The 21500-nt window shown below is 44.5% G+C and overlaps 1 protein-coding gene across 12 annotated transcripts in view; it reads right to left on the minus strand.

Annotated features, from left to right (window-relative positions):
• The window catches only part of NFIA (nuclear factor I A), a 242298-nt gene that overhangs the window by 56267 nt on the left and 164531 nt on the right, over positions 1-21500 (minus strand). For all 12 annotated transcript variants that reach the window (XM_066556114.1, XM_066556112.1, XM_066556113.1 and 9 more), the window contains exons 5-6: positions 17915-18032; positions 15439-15566 (exon numbers count right to left, since the gene is read on the minus strand). In XM_066556114.1, coding sequence (XP_066412211.1) covers positions 15439-15566; positions 17915-18032 — 246 coding nt within the window. The remainder of the gene's footprint in view (positions 1-15438; positions 15567-17914; positions 18033-21500) is intronic.

Consider the following 21500-nt stretch of genomic DNA (forward strand, 5'->3'; position numbering starts at 1 on the left):
TTTATTAAAAGAATCAGTGAAAGCAGGGGTTTAAAAAAAAAAAACCTTATCCTTACATTTTTGATGGCATATTGACTTTGTAAGAGTCTACAGGCAGGAGTGATATATCAGGGAGTCCCTATAACTTTACTTAAAGCAAAAATTAGAAAGTGATCGGAAAGTTTTATAGAGGAGAGCAGAAACATAATTTTAAGCCTCTTAAAATTGCCTGAACTGTGAAATCAAGTAATGAACACTAGAAAAGGATCTGTCAGCTGGAATCAAAGCTTAGACTAGTCAGCATTTTCTTCCTAAACCTTATTATGGCAAAGATTTTTCATCTCTGCACTCTGCTCAGCCCAACAAATAAACCAAGTTGACCTCCACCTGTTACCCGGTGAAGTTGGCTGTCATCTCTGACTAAACCCTTTTCTTTCCCTTCAAAGCCCTCGGCACCACTGAGAAGGTGGGAAGACACAGCTGTGCACTGACTCAAATTGATACCAGTTCATAACCAGACAGTGTTTCACAGTACAAATTACAAGCAACAGAGAGGAGGGGGGGGAAAAAAAAAGAGGGAAAAAAAAAATGTAGTGCCAATGAATTCTGGAAGGGGGCAACATTTTTCATCCATTTAACAATGAGATTTTCATAAAAAGAAGTTTTCTTTTTTTGCTTGTTTGGGGTTGTTTTTGGGTTTTTTTTTGTTTGTTTGTTTTGTTTTGTTTTTTTTTTTTTTTGTGTGTGATATTATGGACTAGCATTTGAGGCAAGGAACATTTTGCTTATGCCATAGCAATGAACCTGTGCTAACACCACAGAGGAAGGACTGAAGAACATAATGGAAGCTATTTGTTTTGCTTTTATATTTCATAACTTGAATGCATTACACTGGTTCAAAGGGGTTCAGCTGCAATTGCACGTGACTTTCTGGACTTAGGAACAAGTCACAGCTACGTAATGCAACACTGCTAAATAAAAAAGAATTAAATATTATGGAACACAGAACAGCAAGAAATGTGCCATGAGGAAACCCGTGTAGCTGCTGCAGTCATTTCTTCAAATATATCATCGTGGCAAAACCGTGTGAGAAGCTTTCTAATACAAAGACATATCAGAAAAAGCCATTTCATATAAAGTTGGACTTCTCTGGGTGATTAATGCTACGTTCAACAAAGGAGACAGTGTCTGTCTAATTACATTAAATACTTATCTTCTAGGGATTGGCAGGGTGTTTCTGCTCAATGTCACTTTTCATGACAATGTAATGATAGATCCGTTTACTTACCAGTGCCATTAGCAAAAATTGTACTGTTTTCTCAACTGCCCTCATATCATGAAAATATTTGATTAACATACTGCAGCTTATCTAATACTCTAAGCAACATATTCTGCATAGTTTTCTCTCTATTAAAAGAACAAGATTACAGCTTGTAAAATTTTTATTGCACTCACACAGAAATAAATGAATAATGTGTGATATGTTCAAGTACCTTACTAGTTCAGAGAACAGGTTAATTTGATTTAAAATATTAACTTGTACTTGAAATATTAAGATTTTTGGGGGAAACAAGCAAATAAACAAAGTCAGTACTCTGAGGCACTACTTCCCATTCAGGTCTTAGTTATTATTTCCTTTTCATTTCAGCACATGTTTTGAAACTTTTAATACCTTAGGGGAGGGGGAAAAAAAAAAAGCAAAAAAAGCTTTCATTCCTTTGCTGAAAAATAGATATGGCCATCTCCCAAGTCTTTAAAATTCACCACATCGTGAACTGACTCTTCAGAGTCATGCTACTGTGCCAACATCCAGCAAACAATAACCCTCTGGAAGAATGTACCCAGCCAAGGCAGTTTATATAGTAACAAGATAATTTCATAAACTTATATTGAAGAGCGAGGCTGTGATGTAACATTCTAGCAGTATATATCAGCTACCTGATATTTACTAACAAGGTTAAACTCCTATCTGTTTGTCTCAGCACTCTTCATAATTCACTTTTTAATGGATGGACAGGAAAAGTCAGCAGTGTATGGCACAGATCATCTTTGAAATAGGACAAGACAGCTTACGGCAGTAGCTGCTCCAAAACACCCTTCCTCTTCCCACACAATCACATCAAGCCTGGACTTTGCAGCTACAGCGCTTCAAATTTACTCATAAACCCTTCAGGGGCGTGTTTCTATTTCCAAGTAAACTGGTAGATTTGAAAAACAAAGGGTCCCAAGGAGGAGGTCCCAACAGAGCATCATTCCTCATCTGCTTGGGTTGGCACTCCTGGGCAGGAGAAGGCACGTGGGGAGCTGCCTTCCCAGCAGGTGAGGAGGGAGGACATCCACCCCATTTTGCTGAGGAGGGAGGACATCCACCCCATTTTGCTGAGGAGGGAGGACATCCACCCCATTTTGTCACAGCTCCTCGGGCTGCCACGAAATGGCAGCGGGGACGCACCAAGAGCGACTCGCGCATCCGCACAGCGCTGCAGGATCCACCCAAACTGCCTCCAAATCCCCTGCAAGTGACTCTTGCAGGGAGAGGATGACACCACAGCCAACTGCCACATGCGACTCTCCAAATTAATAATGGATTTAGGATATTCATTCCCTGAGCTGCAAGGGTTCGGGGTGTGTCCGCAATTACCGAGATATAAGTCTGACACACATTATCCTTCTATCAATGTCATCTCCCTTAGTAGCCAACAGATTATCAGCAGCTTTGTGATATTCCAGGTGTCAAAGAAGAATTAAAACCACAACAATTGCACAAACAAAGGGACAAAAGATGGGATACGTGTTTCTGAGCCCTGCATATCAATTTAATATGTGCAGCTGACAATGATGCAAATGTCCTCGGGAGAGAGGCAGCAAGATCCGTGCCCAAACATACACACACCACTGTCAGCAAGATGGCAGGGAACAGAAGCAGTAGGATTCCCAGCCCAGGACACATGCCTCAGCAGGCAGAGCAACCCAACGAAACAATCCTCTGGTTGGGGAGAATTTTGGAAGCACCTGATATGGAAAAGGGCCCTAAACAAGCCAGATGGTACTTTTAGCTGGCAGCAGAAAGTAGGAGACAGCCAAAAACATTACAGCATTTCCCCAAGAGGCCAGCAAATCGATTTTTAACCATTTTTTTTTAAAGTGACGCTATGAATATGAAAAATAATGTTTTGATGCCTTTTTAAATCGCTAATTTTATGGACAATACACTTACAGAGGACACAACTGGAAGAGAGGAGAAAGCATTGGATTTTGACTTTCCCAGGGTGGCTGTATATTTGACATCAAGTTTCTATTCAGTCACTGCCACTGTTTACTCAGAATTAAGTGTCAGTTTTTGTTCTGGGTTATCCACATAAAATTAAGGAGAAAAACCCAGCAGAAGCAGAGAAATAGCACTGTAAAATCACAATAGCACAAGAGTTCACAGAGCATGGGAGAAATGTTGCTTTGTCCTCTTAAAACCTTTTCCCCCCAAAATTAATGGGTTTCTAGATGATCATTTTTTAACAGAGGACAAACAATTTCTCTAATACTTACAAGGTACCATTTGGTGGGGATTTGCATAAGAAATACAGCTGTTTGGGGGAATGTTTTAATTTTTAAAACCTCCAAGCAGCCCGAATTTGCAATTTTGCCTGGGTGACAGGGGTCTTTCCAGGGACCAGCCTGATGTCAGATGTCCAACAGTCCCTTTGACCAGGAGCAGCTCCTTGCAGAGCACCTTTAGGTTATGTGTGGTTGTGGGAATTTCACTCAAGGATGGAGAACAGAGGGAGGCTGTAGGGACTGAAAGGGCAAAGAGAGGCAGAGGAGTCATGAACCAAGTGGGAATGAGCATCACCTCTGTCTCAAAGCTGCTCCTCACGTGTAGGACTGGCCACACTCTGAGGAAGAGTCAGGATGGTGCTTTACTTCCATTTGCTGCTATTTTGTTTAAAAGTAAAAGCAAGCCCTAAGACAGGGTTAAACCTGGACTACATCCAAAGTGCTTTCTCCTGTTCAGAGCAAGGTAGTGCATTAGTGTGCTGCATCATGGATAATACTCCTGGAGACAAACGTGGGCTGCTGCAATAAAACACTAAATGCGAAGAAAGATAATCCATACATTTATATTTTTCAAATCTCGTTGATTGTAAATCCTTACTTGTTTTTTTTAAATAAAATTATTTCCCTCCTATAAGTAGAACCCAAGGCTTTGCCTCCAGCCCTTGTTGAGATAAAACAGTCCCATTTTTCTCCAGAGTGCTGCTCTTGGGGCTGCAGGTACCACCTCACTTGTCTGGATTTTTGGGGTTTGAAGATCTGCACGCAAATCTATTGAGGCGAATGAAGACTGTGCACAAAACAGTAAAACAGCCTATAATTTTCCAGCTAAATTTAGCAAGAGGATCTCTTATGTTATGCTTTTTGGTGTATATCACACTAAAAATAGCAGTGAGCACTGATGTAAGGGAAGAGCAGAAAGGATGATGTCAGTAGGGCTGTGCTGGAGTGGCGGGGACAAGCAGAGGTGGAGGATGTTGTGGATCTCCTGCTCTTCCCTGGGCAAGATGGAACCAGAAGAGAGCTGTAGCCATGCCAGATGCTGAGGTTTAAGTTTCTTTGGAGCTGGAAACTGAAAGAACTTAAAACATCATCCCTTCTTTAGGCTCACTGCATTCACACCGCGAGCTCTGGGGTGGGAGTCACAGAAAACCCACTCTGGGTGGACAGCACAGCTGCTGTCACAGCACACAGGCATTTCTGCAGGTATAAGATGGCTCTGCAGCCACTGAGCCAAATTGTTACCCGAGCTGAGAGGCTGCTAGATGGATTTCTGTGCTTCCCTGTGCTCGCTGACTGCTGCGGTCAAAGTGTTGGGCAGCACTTAACTTGAAGGAAAGTAAAGAAAGTAACTGGGGAATGATTTATTCACTACTTCTGGCAGTGAAAAAGAAAACCACTAAGAAGCATCCAGCAAAATGATCAGGCAGCAGACAAAAGAAGTGGTTCTTCCTCATGCAGCACCGAGCAAAACTGGAACTTTCTGCCATGGGATGTTGTGGGGGCCAAAATAAAGAATGAGTTAAAAGCACATCTCTGAAAGGCAAGTTCACTGAAGGCAGTCAGTCCCAAAGATGTGGACAAAACCTCTGGCTCATGAAACCAAGCTGTTTGCTGCCAAAATCCATGAGGCTGTACTCTGAAAAGCATCACTGGATGCCTCTCCTACTGTTGTTATCTTCCCTGAAGTGTCCACCACCAGCTCTTGTCAGAGAGAGTGAACTGCCTGTCTAGGTGAGCCTTTGGTCTAGCTGAGAAGAGCCATTTGTTCCTCTCTGTGGGCAGATTTTTGTAGGCTGGAATGTGCTGTACCTGGCAGTTGAGAAGCAGGAAAATTGCAGAGGGCATCCAGCACGATGAAGTTAAGGAGAATGGCTCCTCACCTGGTGCAGAAGCAGGAGCACATCTAAAGTCAGTGTGGCAGAAGGTGTGGGAAAGAGAATGGAAAAAAAGAGATGAGATTTGGTCTTCTTCCTGTACCTGGTCCTGTACAGCCTTCTGGAAGTGTCCAAGGTCAGGCTGGATGGGGCTGGGAGCAGCCTGGGATAGCAGAAGGTGTTCCTGCCCATGGGATGAGCTTTTAAAGGTCCCTTCCGACCCAAACCATTCCATGATCCTATAATTCCTCCCGTCTCCTAACACCTCTCCTTGCACCTTTTATCTCTGGGTGAAAATGTTTCCTTTAAAATAAAGCCTGTTTTCTCCTCTCAAGCCAAGATCAAACATGTGCAGGGAGCACAGTAGCTGCACTGTGTGCTAGGCACTGGAGTGATGGTTGTACTGGGAACGTTAATAAACAGTGCCCAGAGCAGAACTTCTGCATAAAAAAAGGGTGTATGTTACATCTCTCCCCCTCTCCCCTGTCTCATGCAATATTTACACAGCTGTGCTTTGTAAAAAGTGTGTGTGGGGGGTTTATTATTATTTTTTTGTAACTTATTTACCTAAGATAGCCCAGCATCTGTTTTGTGGTGAGCTTCTTTCACAAAGTTTCACAGTTGCCTTGACTGATGCAAAAGGAGGTCATGCTCCTTACTCAGTGATCATAAAACCATTTGTTTCAAACACTTAGCCATTCTATTTGGCTAATTTTGCTCTGTTCTGTGTTTTTGGTTTGTCCTCTACTTGGAAATGTGCATCCCTGGGGGAACCGATCTGGCTAGGTGAGTATTTTAGTTATCTGTTTTATAAAATGCAGAAGTGCACAGGAATTTGCAATAATATGCATCATTTACTGGCTCTCAATATGTACTGTATATTGGCTCTGAAGATTACTAATATTTTCCAGCTGCTTTCAAAAAAACTAAAAAAAAGAAAGAGTTCAAGGGAGTCTTTGCAGTGGGTCCTTTCCCATGACTGCCTACACAGGTGATGAAGACTTTCCTGTGTCCTGAAGAATTAATAAGCCTGAACATTTCTATACCAGCAGCATACCACAGGAGATAAAATATTGCTTCTGCTTCCCAAACACATTAGAAAAAGCAAGTCTGCTGATCTCAACTGCTAAGACAGCACATGAAAGGAATGTAGTCCATTTCCCAACCAAGATCTAATCTATAGGAGAGTTTATAGATCCAAGTCAACATCCTGAATTGGTCCCAGAAGCAAACAAGAAGACTAGTTCCATTTTTGGAAGACTACTTTTAATGCGTTTAATGCCATTTTGCAACTAAACAGCCCCATGCTGCACTATCAGATGATCTTCAAGGATCTCTGGGTCAGAGGAGACCTGTCTGGAGCTCACAAAGATTCAGGTTTGACAGACCCCAAAGCAGCAAGGAATGCACAGCCACAGTCACCCAGAGCAGCTTCTGTCTTTCAGGGCTCACCTGTGGAAAGGAAGTGTCTGCTTCTGTCTCAGTGCCAAGGAAGGTGGGAGTTTTCACTCAGTGTCAAAAGTGGAGCCCCAGACACATCATTGTCTTTGCTTTAAGTTACATTTTGTGGGCTGTTGTGGGCAGAGGGTGAGGACTCCCCATCCCTGGAAGTGTCCAAGGATAGGCTGGATGGGGCTCTGAGCAACCTGGGATGGTGGAAGGTGCTGCCTGGGGCTGTGGGATCCCTTCCAAGCCAAACCATGCTGGGATTCTTTGATTTTCTGGTCAACAATGGGTGGCAACAAACTGTTGCTTGGCCACCAACAATATCTGAGAAAGTTCAGGCCCATGTATGACCAACACAGCGCAGCCATCCCAGGAATCCTGATCTCATTGGGAAACATCATTCCAGCCTTTGTCAGAGAATAGTTTTCCATGCAGGAAATCCTTCCTATATGTCTGTAAAAAGGATGCAGGTGATGTGAATTGTGTCTGGTGACAGAAATACCTCAGGTGACCTTACACTGTGCCAGTGCACAAAAGATCTGCTTTTCTCTCGGCCGCCGAGGTCAGTGAAAGCAGCACGTAGGGGTGATGTTAGCACCAGGCCAGTCAAAAACAGCTTTAATTTGATAGCTACGGGAGAATTCTTTCTGCATTTTCAACTCAGAACTCCTACAGCTCCATCTCCATTTTTAAATTATGCATTTCCTGACATCTGGAACTGGATGCAAGGAGCAAAGCCACAAGGCTGACCGACCGCCCGACTTCTCCGGGACCACGCTGAAGGGATGTTTTCCTCAGGGGATTACAGCAAAGCTGAGGCATGTGCTTCAACACTTGCATGGGATTACTAATTTTATTAAAAATGGAAAGTACACTTTAGGCTGAATCCCAAGGCCAAGTTCTTTGGTGTTGTCCAGAGTCTGGAAAAAAAAAATAAAAGGAGCCCTGGAGGGATGTGAAAACATCTAGAACTTTTCAATCTGAGCTGACTTTTCGGTGAGCAGTTCTTCCCCTACCTCCAGCTTCCTTCCATGGTTTTGAGGCAGCACTGCCAGCAGCATGGCAAGTTGTCACAGGTCTCATGCTACTACATGAATTGCCAAAGACAAGCTGAGCTATTGATCCAGTGGTAATTTGCTGTCAAAATGACTCTGTCTGTGATGGCAAATGAGCAATGTTAATCACTCGACTTGACGAGTGCCACTGTGAAAGACTGACAATGCTCAAAGCACCACCATGGACCTGCTGTGTTTTTCCTGGCTCCATTAAGTTCCTGGTCTTCACTGGCCTTGACCAATTAGAGTTTAACTTATCCATTAAGGTGCAGTTCTGGGAAAGTTCTGTTTAAAATAAACAACAACTTATATTGGTGAGTAACTCATCAGCTATGCAGCAGCCTGATTCTGATTGCCTGGCAGAGAAACACACACATTTTGTGCAGTATCTGATAAAAGATCTATAATGTGCTAACACAAACCTATCATGTAGCACCTGTGACTAACAGATTGTGATATCAAAGTCTTGATGCCTAAGTGCTCCTGTAAATGCATTAAACTTTTAGCGGCAGGAACTGTAGACTGCCAGTGACAAGGAGCTGATATGGTATTTCAGTAAAAGTTGATAAGTGTTATTGCTCTTAGAAGAAAAGAAAAATCTTATGTTCTTGAAAACCACTGGGCAGCTTGTGTTTTGATGGGATACTGTAATGCAGAGAGCAGGGATATGGCAACACATGGACTCTACCAAAAAAAAGACATTTAAGGGAAGCTCTGTATCCTACAGCTGCTGGAGTTCCTTGAAGTGTGTTCCCATCATACATTCCACTTCAAGCATCTACCTGTTCACTTGGAGTCAGCTTTTTAGGTGGCTGCCTGCATGTGGGGCCTTGTTGAAGAACATGTTAAAGAACAAAGTTCATCCTGAACATGAGGAACAACTTCTGAGCAGGTTGCCCAGAGAGGATGTGGAGTCTCCCTCACTGGAAATACTCAAGACTGTGCCCTGTGCTCTGGGATGACCCTGCTCGAGCAGGGAGGTGGGACCAGATGACCCCACTGTGGTCCCTTCCAGCCTGAACCATTCTGTGTGAAATGTTCCCACTGTCTTTAGATATTAAGTTCAATGGAGGAAAAAATGGCCCTGGTGCCTGCTGGGAGATGTGCTGAGGTGTGTAATGAAGCTGCTGCACCAGGCAGGTACAGGCAGAGCAGCTCTGGGACTGCCTGACCTCACACACTGAGAACCAGAGGGCAATTCAAAGTCACATCTGGGAAATACTGAGTAAATACAATTGGCAGGGATCCTGGATGTTAGACCTCCTCTGGTCTAAGGAAAAGGGATGTTACCTAGGCTTTGTCTTTCTGCTGTAGGCCTGTGAGTATCCAAAAAGTTCAGCTCAAGGAAATTGATTAAGATCATGAAATTCCTCTGTCTAGTTATGACCCAGTGAAAACTGCCCACTGCAGCAAGTCACTGAAAAGTAGTGCCAGAGAATTATTTGACATTGAATACTCCAGCTCTGCAGTTGAATGTTTTCCCAGTGAAAAGGGATTCTTTTTCTATTCCTTATTTTTTATAATACATGGTTCTCATGTTTTTCATCATATTTTCTGCAGTCAATCCCTTGAATCTTTGGTAGTAATGCAGCACAATCATTGAAAACTTCTCTGGGCTCTGAGTTAGTGCACAATGTCAAGGCCTTTGATGAGCCCACAGACCTTTTGCCTGAGGACATACCAGACACACTCTGCATCACTGATGATGGGACACACCACACATAAAATTTCATCTTCCAGGCAGTGCCAGGCAACAACTGTGCTTAGGGCATAAAGAAAATGATCTAGGATCTCCCTTATAGCACTTTCTCCCAAATTTCCAAGATGTAATTCCAAACAGACGTTGAAAACAAACTCTTGTGGTCATCTGAACTATGCCTGAGTGAGCTTTTCTGATGCATATGGCATAAATAAAAGTTTCTCAGTAAACATGGAGAAGTTTTCTTGCATGCTGAGGAGAAAGTCCATGCCAGATTTAAGAAAAGCATTATTGAAACAAGTTCTGGACTGGTTGCCTGCATGTGGCTGTTCCATAAGCAGCCATGGGGAGAGTTAAGTTACGGGTCACTGACACTGCAAGGGAAATACTCCAAAATGAGATTTCAGCTCCTCAGTAGAACAGAAATTCTTCAGAAACTGTTTTCAGACAGTTCCATGGATGGTGGCATGAGAACAAGCAGCAGCAGCCCGGGTGGTTCAGTGAGCAGTCACGAGTCTGACTCTAAAAGCATCGTCACCACCACAGATGAGCCCAGCAGTGTAAGGGGGAGCTCTCCCGTTAGAAATTCATGTGAAATTTTCAACCTCACAAGCCCCTGGAACTGCAGATATGTCTATCAGCCATGCAGTGCAAGAGGTATTACTAATTCCTTAAGGTTTCTGCACTGAAAGTCTTCTTTGTTTCCTGGGGTTTTCAAGGTGAAGACAGACAAAGGCCCAACACAGCACAATGGGAGCAGAACATCCAGGGTGGGGCTGGGGCAGGGGGATGACCATGACATGAACAGTCACACCAGTCTCTCAGTGGAAAAAGGACCACAGAGCTCCAGCCCCTTTGCAAACCAAGCTGGTCAAGATCACAACCAGAGCAGAGCTGTTTGTCTCTTCAGATACCTCAAGAAGTGCAAGGAGTGCAAACATGAACCTTTCCTGGGATTACTGTCCACTAGGGACTGAACTACTATGTGGAAATACAAGTAGAAGATCTAAGAATAAAGTAGAAGATCTAAGTAAAGAGACAAGTAGAATACCTAAGTAAAGAATCCAATAGGATACTCTGAATTTGCATCTTAAACATTTCTTTCCACGCCACGCTGTAGAAACACAATGGAAGCAGACTTGGCAAATACTATCCATGTGTTCCACAAAATGACTGAGGGAGCACAATGTGAACATTACTCCTGGACTGGATCAAGAGAATGCATTAAAAAAAAATTGCGTAAGTGGAATAGAGATATACATTAACTCAATGTTTGCTTATTATGGAATTAAAAAACGTATACCTGTAATTATGGCTTACCCCCATTACAAGCAGAGCTGCCACAGAACTGAACAGAGGCCAGCTTTGTGCAGGAGTTCAAAGCCAGTGTGATGTTGCCTTATTTTCTTACTAACATCATCTTTATCCTCTCTTGCCCTTCTTCTCAGTTAACAAGAGTTATGTACTGAAAGTGCTGAGATAAAGTAATGGTAAGGAGGATACCGCAAAAGGTATTTGAAAAGCAGAAGTAATTTACTACATGTCTGCTTTGTTTTACTTCCTAAGCCTTCCTGTTGTGAAAGGAAATTCATCTTTTCTGGCAGACTCCAGCCTTTTCAGGTCGGAGAGCTCCCCAGGAGCTTTCGAGTGCAGGTAAATGGATGTGAGACTCAAGGAGTACAGCCCAAGGAACATGGGATTAATGCTGGGGCTTGCTTTGGCTGTCACATCTGACGTACAAGGAGACTGCTGCACCCTTGGTCGCAGGAAATATCTGTAAAAGAAACAAAGCTGAGTCCTTTGCTCATCACTGCAGGCCTGATGTGCCACGAAGGGAGAGGTCGTGCTGCTGCTGGTGGTGGGTGAGGCGTGAAGGATCTACACCCAGGTGGGTGAAGCGTGGAGGATCTACACCCAGCAAAGTCCCACCATGAGACAGACACCAGGGTGCCTCAGCAGAGCAAGTGAAAGCCCAGAGGAAGGGCTGTGGATGGACAATAGGTTGCAGCCTGTGTCCTCCACACAGGAGCAGGCATGGGGGAAGCATCCACTGCCTGATGGAAATAGCACACAGAGTGGTTTTGTCCTCTTCTGTTCTCCGGCCAGTTTGCACATATGTTCTGAGCATACAGCCTGCCCTCCAAAGACCACTTACAGGGGCAATCACAGGGAAGCAAAGCAGGAAGAAAAGTATCCAAAAAGGGAATTTGTTCAAGAGAAAAAAATGGAGACAGATGTAGAGCGGCGAGTCACGGCTGGCGGTAAATAACCCTCTGCCTGGAGTGCTCTCCTTCTCCAAGAGGAGTTCACATATTCCATTTCATATTTCCTTTCTAGGAAGTCAAACCTTTGTTTTTCTGGCATTTTTTCTTTTTCCCTTCTGTATGGTCTAAAGCTTGTCTTCTCATTTGCCCTTTCTCTTCTAGGTTTTGCTCTCTTTGAAGTGCATTTGTTCCATCTCCCTCTCCCACAGCCCTGATTTCCCCGCACTGTCCCAGGCCACACCTTTCAGTACCACCCTCTCCCGGTGCCTGTGCCACCAGCACGTGCGTGCTTCACACCTGCTCCAGGGTTTGAGTCTCCTCTCTTTCTCATGTGCACATCTCAAAATTAAGCAGATGCGACACACAGAGATGGAATATTCATCCTCTCACTCCCATAAACCTGTCAAGGCATATAGGCCAAGAAGCTATCTCTGCATAAATCTAAATCTCCTGTGAGGAAGCAATCTACTCAAAGGCAATAAAGGCAAAGGATGTATTATTATCTTTGGTGTGGATCCTACTGGGCTGGGAGGTTGGCTGCTGGCTCCTCTCTGAACTTTCCTTCCCAGCCAGAGCAGCCATCCCACAGACAAGTCTAAGCTTCCTTTCCTTGGTCTGATTTCTTCCTCCTGTTGTTTGGCCAGTAACCCAAAGGACAGGGTTTAATTATGGACTTTGGAAACCTGGCTTGCACTACTCTGCCAGCACGGGATAAAACCTCAGCCTGTCTTCTGAAACAGCCCCATTCTATGTGCACTGCTGATACCTGTGTTATCCCACACAGCACAAAGTGAGCTGCAGGGAAGAAGTGCCAAGCTAAACAAAAAGATGGGTTTAGTCTTTAAACTTCTACTGCAAATTTCACTGAGAAGAAAACAAAACACCGAAGCTCAGAGATTACTGTATGCTAAAAACTGTGCCACCATTTTGATTGTAGATTAAATCAATGGCAAGGCCTTTCTCTGGAAATAAAGACATCGGAAAGGATGGATCTGAATCTGGTCCAGGCCCCAAAGCTCCCTCTCAGAGAGGACTGCTGTGGAAAGTTCCCAGCTAAAATGGGATGTTAGCATCACTTGTACAGTTTTCAGGTGACCAAATTATTTTCTAGGCAGATGTCCCACTAAAGACTCCTCAAACATTTTGGAGGTGAAACTTCCGTGTCAAACACAAAAGGCCACAGGTTAGTGTCACACCCAGGTGTGATGTCTGTGCACAGACCACAGCAGGACGTGTGCCTTGGGGGAGAACCTCAGGCCAGTGACACACCACTGCTGCCCTGGCAAGGAAGGACACTCAGCACTGTTTTGTCCTTCACCACTGATGAGCTGTGGCTCTTCAGGTAATCCCTCTGTCAGCCATGCTCTTGCAGTGACCCTGTTTCACAGAGAAGCTGAGGCAATGAATTCAGAGGACAGGCTGCTGGAAAGCCAGGGCAGAAGCACTGGGGTAAGGCTGTGTGGATATAGCACAGGGATGGCTTGGAAGTGCATCCCACGTGGGCAGGATAAAGAAAGCTCTTTTTCTTCACATCTGTGACAGTGATAGATGGCTTGGTGAATCTGAGCTATATCTAGTTGGTACCTGGCTACAGTCCCTGATGCTGCAAGGTGATTTTCTGCCATTTTACAGGCAAGACTAAGCAGAATCTGGGATTTTTCTATAATAAGTGAGGAAGGTCATGAGGAAGGAAGAACCTTCTCTTGTCTGACTTGTTCTTGCCTTTCTGAGCAGGAAGTTCGACATAGGCAGCTGTGCTTCCTCATGATGGGCACCCAGTGGTGCCAAGAGCAGCAGAGGTGCTTTGGGTAATTCCCTTGCCCATCTCAGCAGCTCAGTGCCACCATCAAGCCAGGGCTTGGACGAGCCAGAGGTAATGACCACATGTGGGGAAAACCACCAGCAGTGACAGCAGAATTGATAGCCAACCCCTGGCTGTTGCACAAATGGAGAACATTTGTCATTTCCAACGAGTACCCCAAACTTTGGGGGGAGCTGTCCCCCAGCCTGGCAGTGATGCAGAAGCAGTGACCCCACCAGTTTCCAGCCATCTGTGTCTGCAGAGCAGGCTGGGATCTCTCCCTCCAAGCCAGGCTTTTGTCCACGCTCCTGCCGCTCCGTCAGCACAGGTTCAGCAAGAGGTGAGGCTCTGCCTTACATCATCTGCAGCCTGGAGCTGATGGAGGGGACAGCCCCTGGTGCCTGGGAGCAGGACACCTCAGAGCAAACAGCAGAGCCCTGGGGACGGCGGTGGCAAGGCAGTCACGGGGAGCCTGGCACTTGTCTGCCTGCAGGTCCACCCTCTCCTCCTGCCAAAGTGCCACATCTGCAGTCAATAAGGGCCCACAAGCTGGCTCCTCCTCATTAGAGGAGAGAGGGCAGCTGGCAGGGGATCCTCCAAGGGCTCCCAGGCACAGGAATCAGTCTCCTCCCAGTCTGGAATAGCCCAAATTCGGTGACTTTCTGGGCATGCTGTAAAGGACAGCTGTTTGACAGGGTCTCCAGAGAAAGCTGTGGGTATGTTTCCTACATGATGAAGGATATAGGTGGCTGGCCATGTGCCCACAGAACTGATTTTAATGCTGTGCAGGTCAAATTCACTTTTCTGTGCTGTATAGTTCATTATACACAGTGCCCTGGACAAGCATGTGTTTCTTCCAAACAAACCAAACCCATACTATTTTAAATCCAGACAAACAAGAAAGACAAAAAATACGTATTGCAAAAGATCCTTTGCACTTTTAGAGGACCTTCCCAAACCCTGGGAGGCACTGCTTGCTTTCCTCTAACAAATAAGACTTCTGTTATTTTTATTGGCAATAAATACTTGATTATTTAGTTGTAAGCAACACTGAGGCATTAACTTCACCTGTGCACATAGCACTGACCCAGAAAAATATTTCCAAGAGTATTAAGCACCCAGATGATCTCAGGATAAGTGATCAATGGACAGTCAAGTATGTAACATAACATAACCCAAAATAATGATCAACAGGAAAGATCACACACAAAAATTAACTGAGAAGAGGCCAAAGAGCTTCCTCAACATTCTGAAGAGTAACATCCAGTGATATCTGTTCTGATATGAAGCCTCCAATCACACTTCACAGCATTACAGATTAATAAAACAACTCCTTCTGTAAGTCTCTTAAAAGTCATTACTGAGTGATCTCAAGTGTTGTATAATGCTTGAAAAGTCCTTCTACCTTATATAAGTTTAGGGATATTTATTTAAGCAGCATAACTGATGGAGCACAGCCCAGACAGGTACTGCTTTTTGCTAGAAAAAGCTATCCCAGAACTGGATCTGGACAATTTGACAGAAAAAGACCGCCTATCTTCTGCTGCATTATTTAAATACTTCAGATATTTGGCCAAAACACAGAAGTGACACACTACAGAAACATTCACAGCTGCAGGAGCAATAAAACCACTGCCATATTTTCATGAGGCCGTTTCTCGGAAGTGACGAGACGTCTAGAGCTGGTCACCTCTCTAACACAGCAATCCTGATAACGAAACAGAGCAAGTGGAGATGAAGTTCTGGGGCTCTGGGAGCCGGGGCTTACCTGGCTCCACTTCATGCCATCCACTGGACTGGCTGCCACTGCCTGGAGAGCGCCCTTGGCTTGTGTAGAACGGCTCCTCACCAGGGCTGTCCATCTCATCCTCCACAGACTTGAGACGTTTTGTGGAGCTGAGAATGCAAGGAGCACACAATGAGGGCATGGAAGAGGAACCAAGGCACTGCTGTTGGGACGTGCTTGAGAATAACTCAAGGTAGAACAGATTTAGGGCGCTTTGGTGAGATACAAAACAACATTTCCCAGGCCAAACCCCTAAACACGCACCAGTTTGACCAGAAGTTAGGCTGACATTTAGGCTTTCACAGATTCAGAGTAGGACATTTTTCAAAGCGCACAGAGGTCAATAAAAAGGCAAGAATTTCATCTGCATTGCATGATTCTTGCAGTTTGAATGAATATGGTGATGACATACGAGACTTATTTTCATTGCCAGATTTTTTCACGGCTAATTCTGAAAGCAAATTGTTTATCTGTTCAAACTTTTACTTTCAATCTTTTCAATTAGCCCAGTCCCATAAGAAGGACCAGAGGCAAGTGGATGATGGAAGGATCCATTCTTGGTTCAAATGTTCACGCTATCCTACAATAAGAAGCATTTGACTCTGCAGCTGTGCCAGCAAGCACAGAAAGCCCCCAATGGGTATCTCTGGCCAGTGTCAGCATTAAAGAATCCCCCTGTGATACATCACACCTCCCTCACCAGAGGCTCAGGACACAGAAGAGCCCTTTGAGTGGTCTCTGGTGGCCGCTGGCTCCAGCAGTTCTGCAGGGAGAGGATCCCAGAGCCAAAGACACTCAGCTTGGCTCTGTTTTCCATAATGAGTTGTACAGACTGTGTGGGGACCTTACTGAGAATTTCTCTTCTAAGTACTTTTCCAAGGCTGGGCCAGCTCACTTTTTTTTTTTTTTTTCTTTTCCCCCAAATCTGTATTCTATTAAGACTTAAGGCATTCAAGAACAGGCTGCTCTGTGTAGGGGGAACACATTTAGCAGACATAAAATCTTCCACTCTCGGTTTAGAGCTTGCAGCCTCCCCACCCTAAGCTCTGCACAGGTAGGAGCTGGCGGGTGTGCAAAACCAGTTGGTGAGAAACAGGAAGAATAAGTCTTGTGGCATGTGTGGAATGCAGGTTTGGCCATTCCTTAATTTAGAGAATTGTTATGTGTCAATAGGGGAAATTGTGTGCATACAATATAATTACCGCCTGATAATTCTGCTGAGTCTGTGTATTTAAAGAATTTTTTTTTTTTTTCTGACTGGGAACAGCCTAATGAGAGGAAAACAAACATATTACCAAGTTATTAACTACCCATGCTGTTTATAATTAGCTCCTTATCAGTGGTAGCTATTTGCAGAAGAATAGAAGAGCAACAACTGAGCTCTTAAGTAACATTAATAACCTCACTTTTGCTTCTGGAGTCACCAGTAAATTCTACCTGAGAATGGTGCTAATGATGAGTGCTGTAGGCTACACAGTTTACAGGCAAGAAAGAAACAGCACAAAGTTTTTAATTGATGTGTAGTGGGAATTGTAGTCACTGAGCTCCATAGCGTGCACACTAAGTGCAAGACAGAATGTTCTTCCAATCACTGCAAACTGTAAGAAGTTACTGCTAAGAGCCTCTCGTTAAAGATTATTATTTTTAAAATAAAAACAACAGCTATATTCAAACTACAGAGATTTTTCACACGTGCACTTGCTCACTGCAAAGCTGGTGGCACTGCAGGCTGAGATAAAAATGTAAAAGAGCGTTAGGCAGGAGTTGGACTTTCTTGTCATGTCTTTGAAATAAGTGATCTATTTTGGCTGTGGGGGAAGAAAAATCAATCTGGTTCCTTAATAGTGTTCAAGACTACTCGAGTGACTGAGCTTGTTTATAAATCTAATCTCATGGATGATTAAAGTGAAAGGTAAAAAATAAAAAATATCCTTGTTTGATAGTTGGCATCTAAATCAAAATCAAAATCAGATGGGGCAGTCATCTGCATTAGCAATTTGGTTTTCCAAAGGCTGAGTCACAAACTTCTAAATGCTTTATGAAAACTAAATGCTTTATAGACCAAGATCCTAAAACAGTCTTAGTCTCACAGGTATCACTTTTTACAATAAAAAACACATTTAAGTCTATCTTAAGACTTTCCTTGCATCTTATTATGCTCCAAGTTCTCTTCTGCCACAAGCCAAAACTCAGCAATTCCAGTGGAACTTCTCCTGATACACCCAGATAAAACCAGGAGCTACACAGGTCCACGCAGCAGTTTTTCTTAGAGGCTTGCACACACAAAAAGAACTTTACTGCAATCCAGCTGAACATTCAGGTCTGTGAATCTGAAACAGCTCCACATCGTGAGGCCCCCAAACAGCTTGTCAGAGAATTTAATGGTTACTTTCCCAGATGAGTAATGATGCTGGCCTGGGTTTCCAAGGAACCTGGTGGTAGGCAGGGATTAAATTACCTGGTAGAGGATGTGCTAGGTAAAGACCTCCTCATTGCTCCTGGGCTCATGCTGTAGTACGAAGAACTTTCCAAATCTGAGAGGGAGAAATTAGGGCCTGTTCCTGCAGCTATCGGTGCTGGGGAAACAAAAGAGATTGCAGTCAGTAAGTCATGTGAATATGGCATGAATTGCACTTCAAAATCACTTTCTTCTTCCTCATGGGTGTGTTTAGTTTCACGATGGGAACAGGTGGGATGTGGAAATTAGGAAATGCTAATGGTACCTGGCATTGCAATCAAGAAGATGGAAATTTTATCAAGAATACAGTGTTCCATGACATAGAATCTCTCTTACTTTCCTCCAAAGATATTATTATTATTTTTTAAAATTAAACAATTACGGCACTGCTTCCTCTAAGCGCTGCTTTTCTATTAATGTCATTCTAACATTTAATGAAACTTGTTGCTTTTAGGACCACGTTGTCTCTATTGGCATGGTTACAGATAGGCTGCATCATCCCTGCAGAGTGCTTGGCAGGATCTATAAGCAGCACAGGCAGGGAAATACACACCTCAGAACCTCTGGGGTACGTGTGATGTACAGCCACAAGCACAGAGGTTAAAAAAGCAGATGAGAAACTTGAGTTCTTTTGTGCCTAAGAGCACCTGAGCTTTCCTCTGGCCTCTCCTCCAGCTAAATCAGAGCTAGAGACATACGACTCCCCAAAAGTCTTATCCAGCAGTGACCTTCCACTCTTCACTCCATCACCTTACCCAGTACTGAAATTTTTCTTGCAAAGGATACGAATCCCTGCAATTTCCCTGCCCTGGATCTTTGGTTTCAAATTAAACATCACAGATTCCTACACACCCTGAAATTTGCAGGCACAAGCCATGAACTCCATGTGCTGTATTCTTCTGGGAGCAGACAAGGAGCAGAGCAGCTTAACGTTGGAGCCAGCAGAGAATGGATTTCGTGCTGAAATGCCACTAATACAGCAAATGGTACCACGTCCAGTGTGGCTGTTCCAGTGCTATTCACAGGACAATGCAACTTCGGGGGCTGACAATCACAGATCATGAGTTTCTCTCACATTTCAGAGCCATCTGAAACAAGGACGTCCTGCACAATGAAATGCACCAGCTTGGCCTGGGCTGCATTGTCTGAGAGCCCTGATTCACAGCCACAAAGGCAAGGCAGTCTCAGTGCCACACAGGGATGCTGAGCCAAGTTTAATCTTTGGTCTGAGAACCTGGCCCATTTTCAAACATGAAAAAATCTTTCAGTCCAACGGGGAAGGAGTGAGGAAATGAAGACAGGATAGCTCCTATCACCCAGCTAACATGTCTGGGCTGGGAGTGCTGCCACTGACTGTAACGGGGCCAGTATTTCACCCCAAGTCTTAAGGAGCTCACAATGTCAGATTTGACAGAGGAATAATGTAGCTTTGCAGCTGCCTCATCATCCCCACAAGACAATTAGTTGTTGTTTGGCAAGGATCTTTTAAGAACGTCATTGAGACAGAAAGGGAACAGCCTGGATATCCACGGACTTCTACAAGCAGGGGACGGAAAATGCACAAGGCCATTAAAACTTGAGAAAATCTGGAATGGTCATTAAAAGGAATTAAGTTGGGAAGTAATTTATGACAAGAACACTCAAATCCTTTGTTATCTTCTCTTAACTATCATAGGCTTCCTGCACATTGGGTGTATATGAGAGGGTGTGTTAACAGAGGCAAAGAAAAATTAAGCACAGTAAAATTAACTGGTTTTATCAATTTGTGCTTTCTGCAACAGTTTCCTGACAGCAGCTACAAGAGGCTGTAAAACTGATGAATTTGCATGGAAAAAGAAACTGGTGTAAGTAATTTGTGTAAAAGGTAACAGGGACATGGACTGCTATAATTCAGACACCCTGCAGATAGCAGACTGCTGCAGTGTGTGCAGTTATGGGTTAGAAAAATGACCACACTGCAGTCAGTCTGACTTGAATGGAAATCAATCATAAAGGTACTCTCTGCAGCATCTACTCCACAGTTTTCAGCAACTTCCTTGCCAAACAGATTTGTGCTCTGCAAACCCTTTCCTGAGCAATTCCTCTGCACTCTCTGCCTCCCAAACTTACAGGTTAAGCACACAGTTTTCCAAACAGGAACATAAAAAGGCAAGCATTAAATTAAAGCACTGTTTCTTTCTGAGGCACAATGAACTTCCTGGACATTGCCAGATTTATGAAACAGTTTTATTCCAAGGAGATAAGGAAGAAAAACTGGTATGTGAGTAACGCTTCCCTTCTTTCTTTCCCCCTGCCCCGTTTATTGCCCTTTCCCCAAATCCTGGATATTTCTTGAGTTGGCCCTATAGAAAAAAGGAATGTGTCTTCAGAGCAGGGGTAGGGTAGGAACAAGCTATTGCTGATGCTGGGTGAACTCAGTGCATGGCAGAAAGGGCTGACCCCACAGGGGCTGATGCCTGGGTAGCAAACACTGAGGATGCTGTGCTGGTCACTGGCCAAAACCACCTTGCCACACTCAAATGCCAGTGTGAAACCGGGGGGTTAAAAAACAAAACTCACCTTTAATAGACACCAGCAGAGGTTAAAGTGCCTGGCTGGGCTGTGGGGGCCAGTTCCTGAACCTTTGGCAGTCCTTGCACAGGAGCCACCACCCTGCCACCATCAGCTCAAGGTCTCTGCCCCAGAAGTGCTGTGGCAAAGGTTGCACAGGGCTGAGCTGCTCCAAAATCCCTTCTCCTGCCTTCCTGACACTGCCTGTATTCCATCAAAGCCCATTTGTACCTTTGCTTGCAGTTATTGCATTTATTGCCATAAATCACAACAGCGTGCTGGAGCTGTGGCTGCCCCATCCCTGGGAGTGTCCAAGGCCAGGATGGAGCTACCTGGGATAGTGGGAGGTGTCCCTTCTGGAATGAGATGGGCTTTAAGGTCCCTTCCAACCCAAACCATTCTGGCATTCTATGACTCCCAGCAAAGGCAGCATGTCTGCAGAGTATGCAAAGGGATCAGAGTGGTGCAAACTGTGCCAAAACTCTTATCTGAACTAAAAAACACTGTCTAAACTAAAAAACACTGTCTAAACTAAAAAACACTGTCTAAATGAAAAAAACTCAGTCTAAACCAAACCTGTTCCTTGCAGCATGTGGCAATCCATCACACAACCTCCCTACCCCTGTTCCTACGCCCCAGGAACACGCTCCAGCCCCACGTGGAGCAGGGTGCTGGGAGCTGCAGCCTCACAAACTCCAGGCAATGACATCTAAACCACACCATTACCCCTGCAAGAAATGCTCTGCAGCAAAGTGACCTCCTGACAGCTCAGTAACATCCCCCAAATGGGAAAGGATGTCAGAAACTGCAACTGTGACTCAAAGCAAAAATCTCAAGATGCTGCCTGACCCAGGGCTGTGAGCTGGAAGGAGGTGAGAGGGAAGGATCCCTCTTGCCCCACACCCAGCCTGGAGCCCCCATTTCAGCTGCTGGCATCACAAAAACTCCCTGTGCAGCTGGGACACACTCAGAGGGGCCAGAGGAGCTGGTTTGCCCAAACAGAGGAGGAGGAGGAGGAAGGTTGGTGCCTCTGCCT

This window comes from Molothrus aeneus, chromosome 9, assembly GCF_037042795.1.
Source record: "Molothrus aeneus isolate 106 chromosome 9, BPBGC_Maene_1.0, whole genome shotgun sequence".
Taxonomy (NCBI): Eukaryota; Metazoa; Chordata; class Aves; order Passeriformes; family Icteridae; genus Molothrus; species Molothrus aeneus.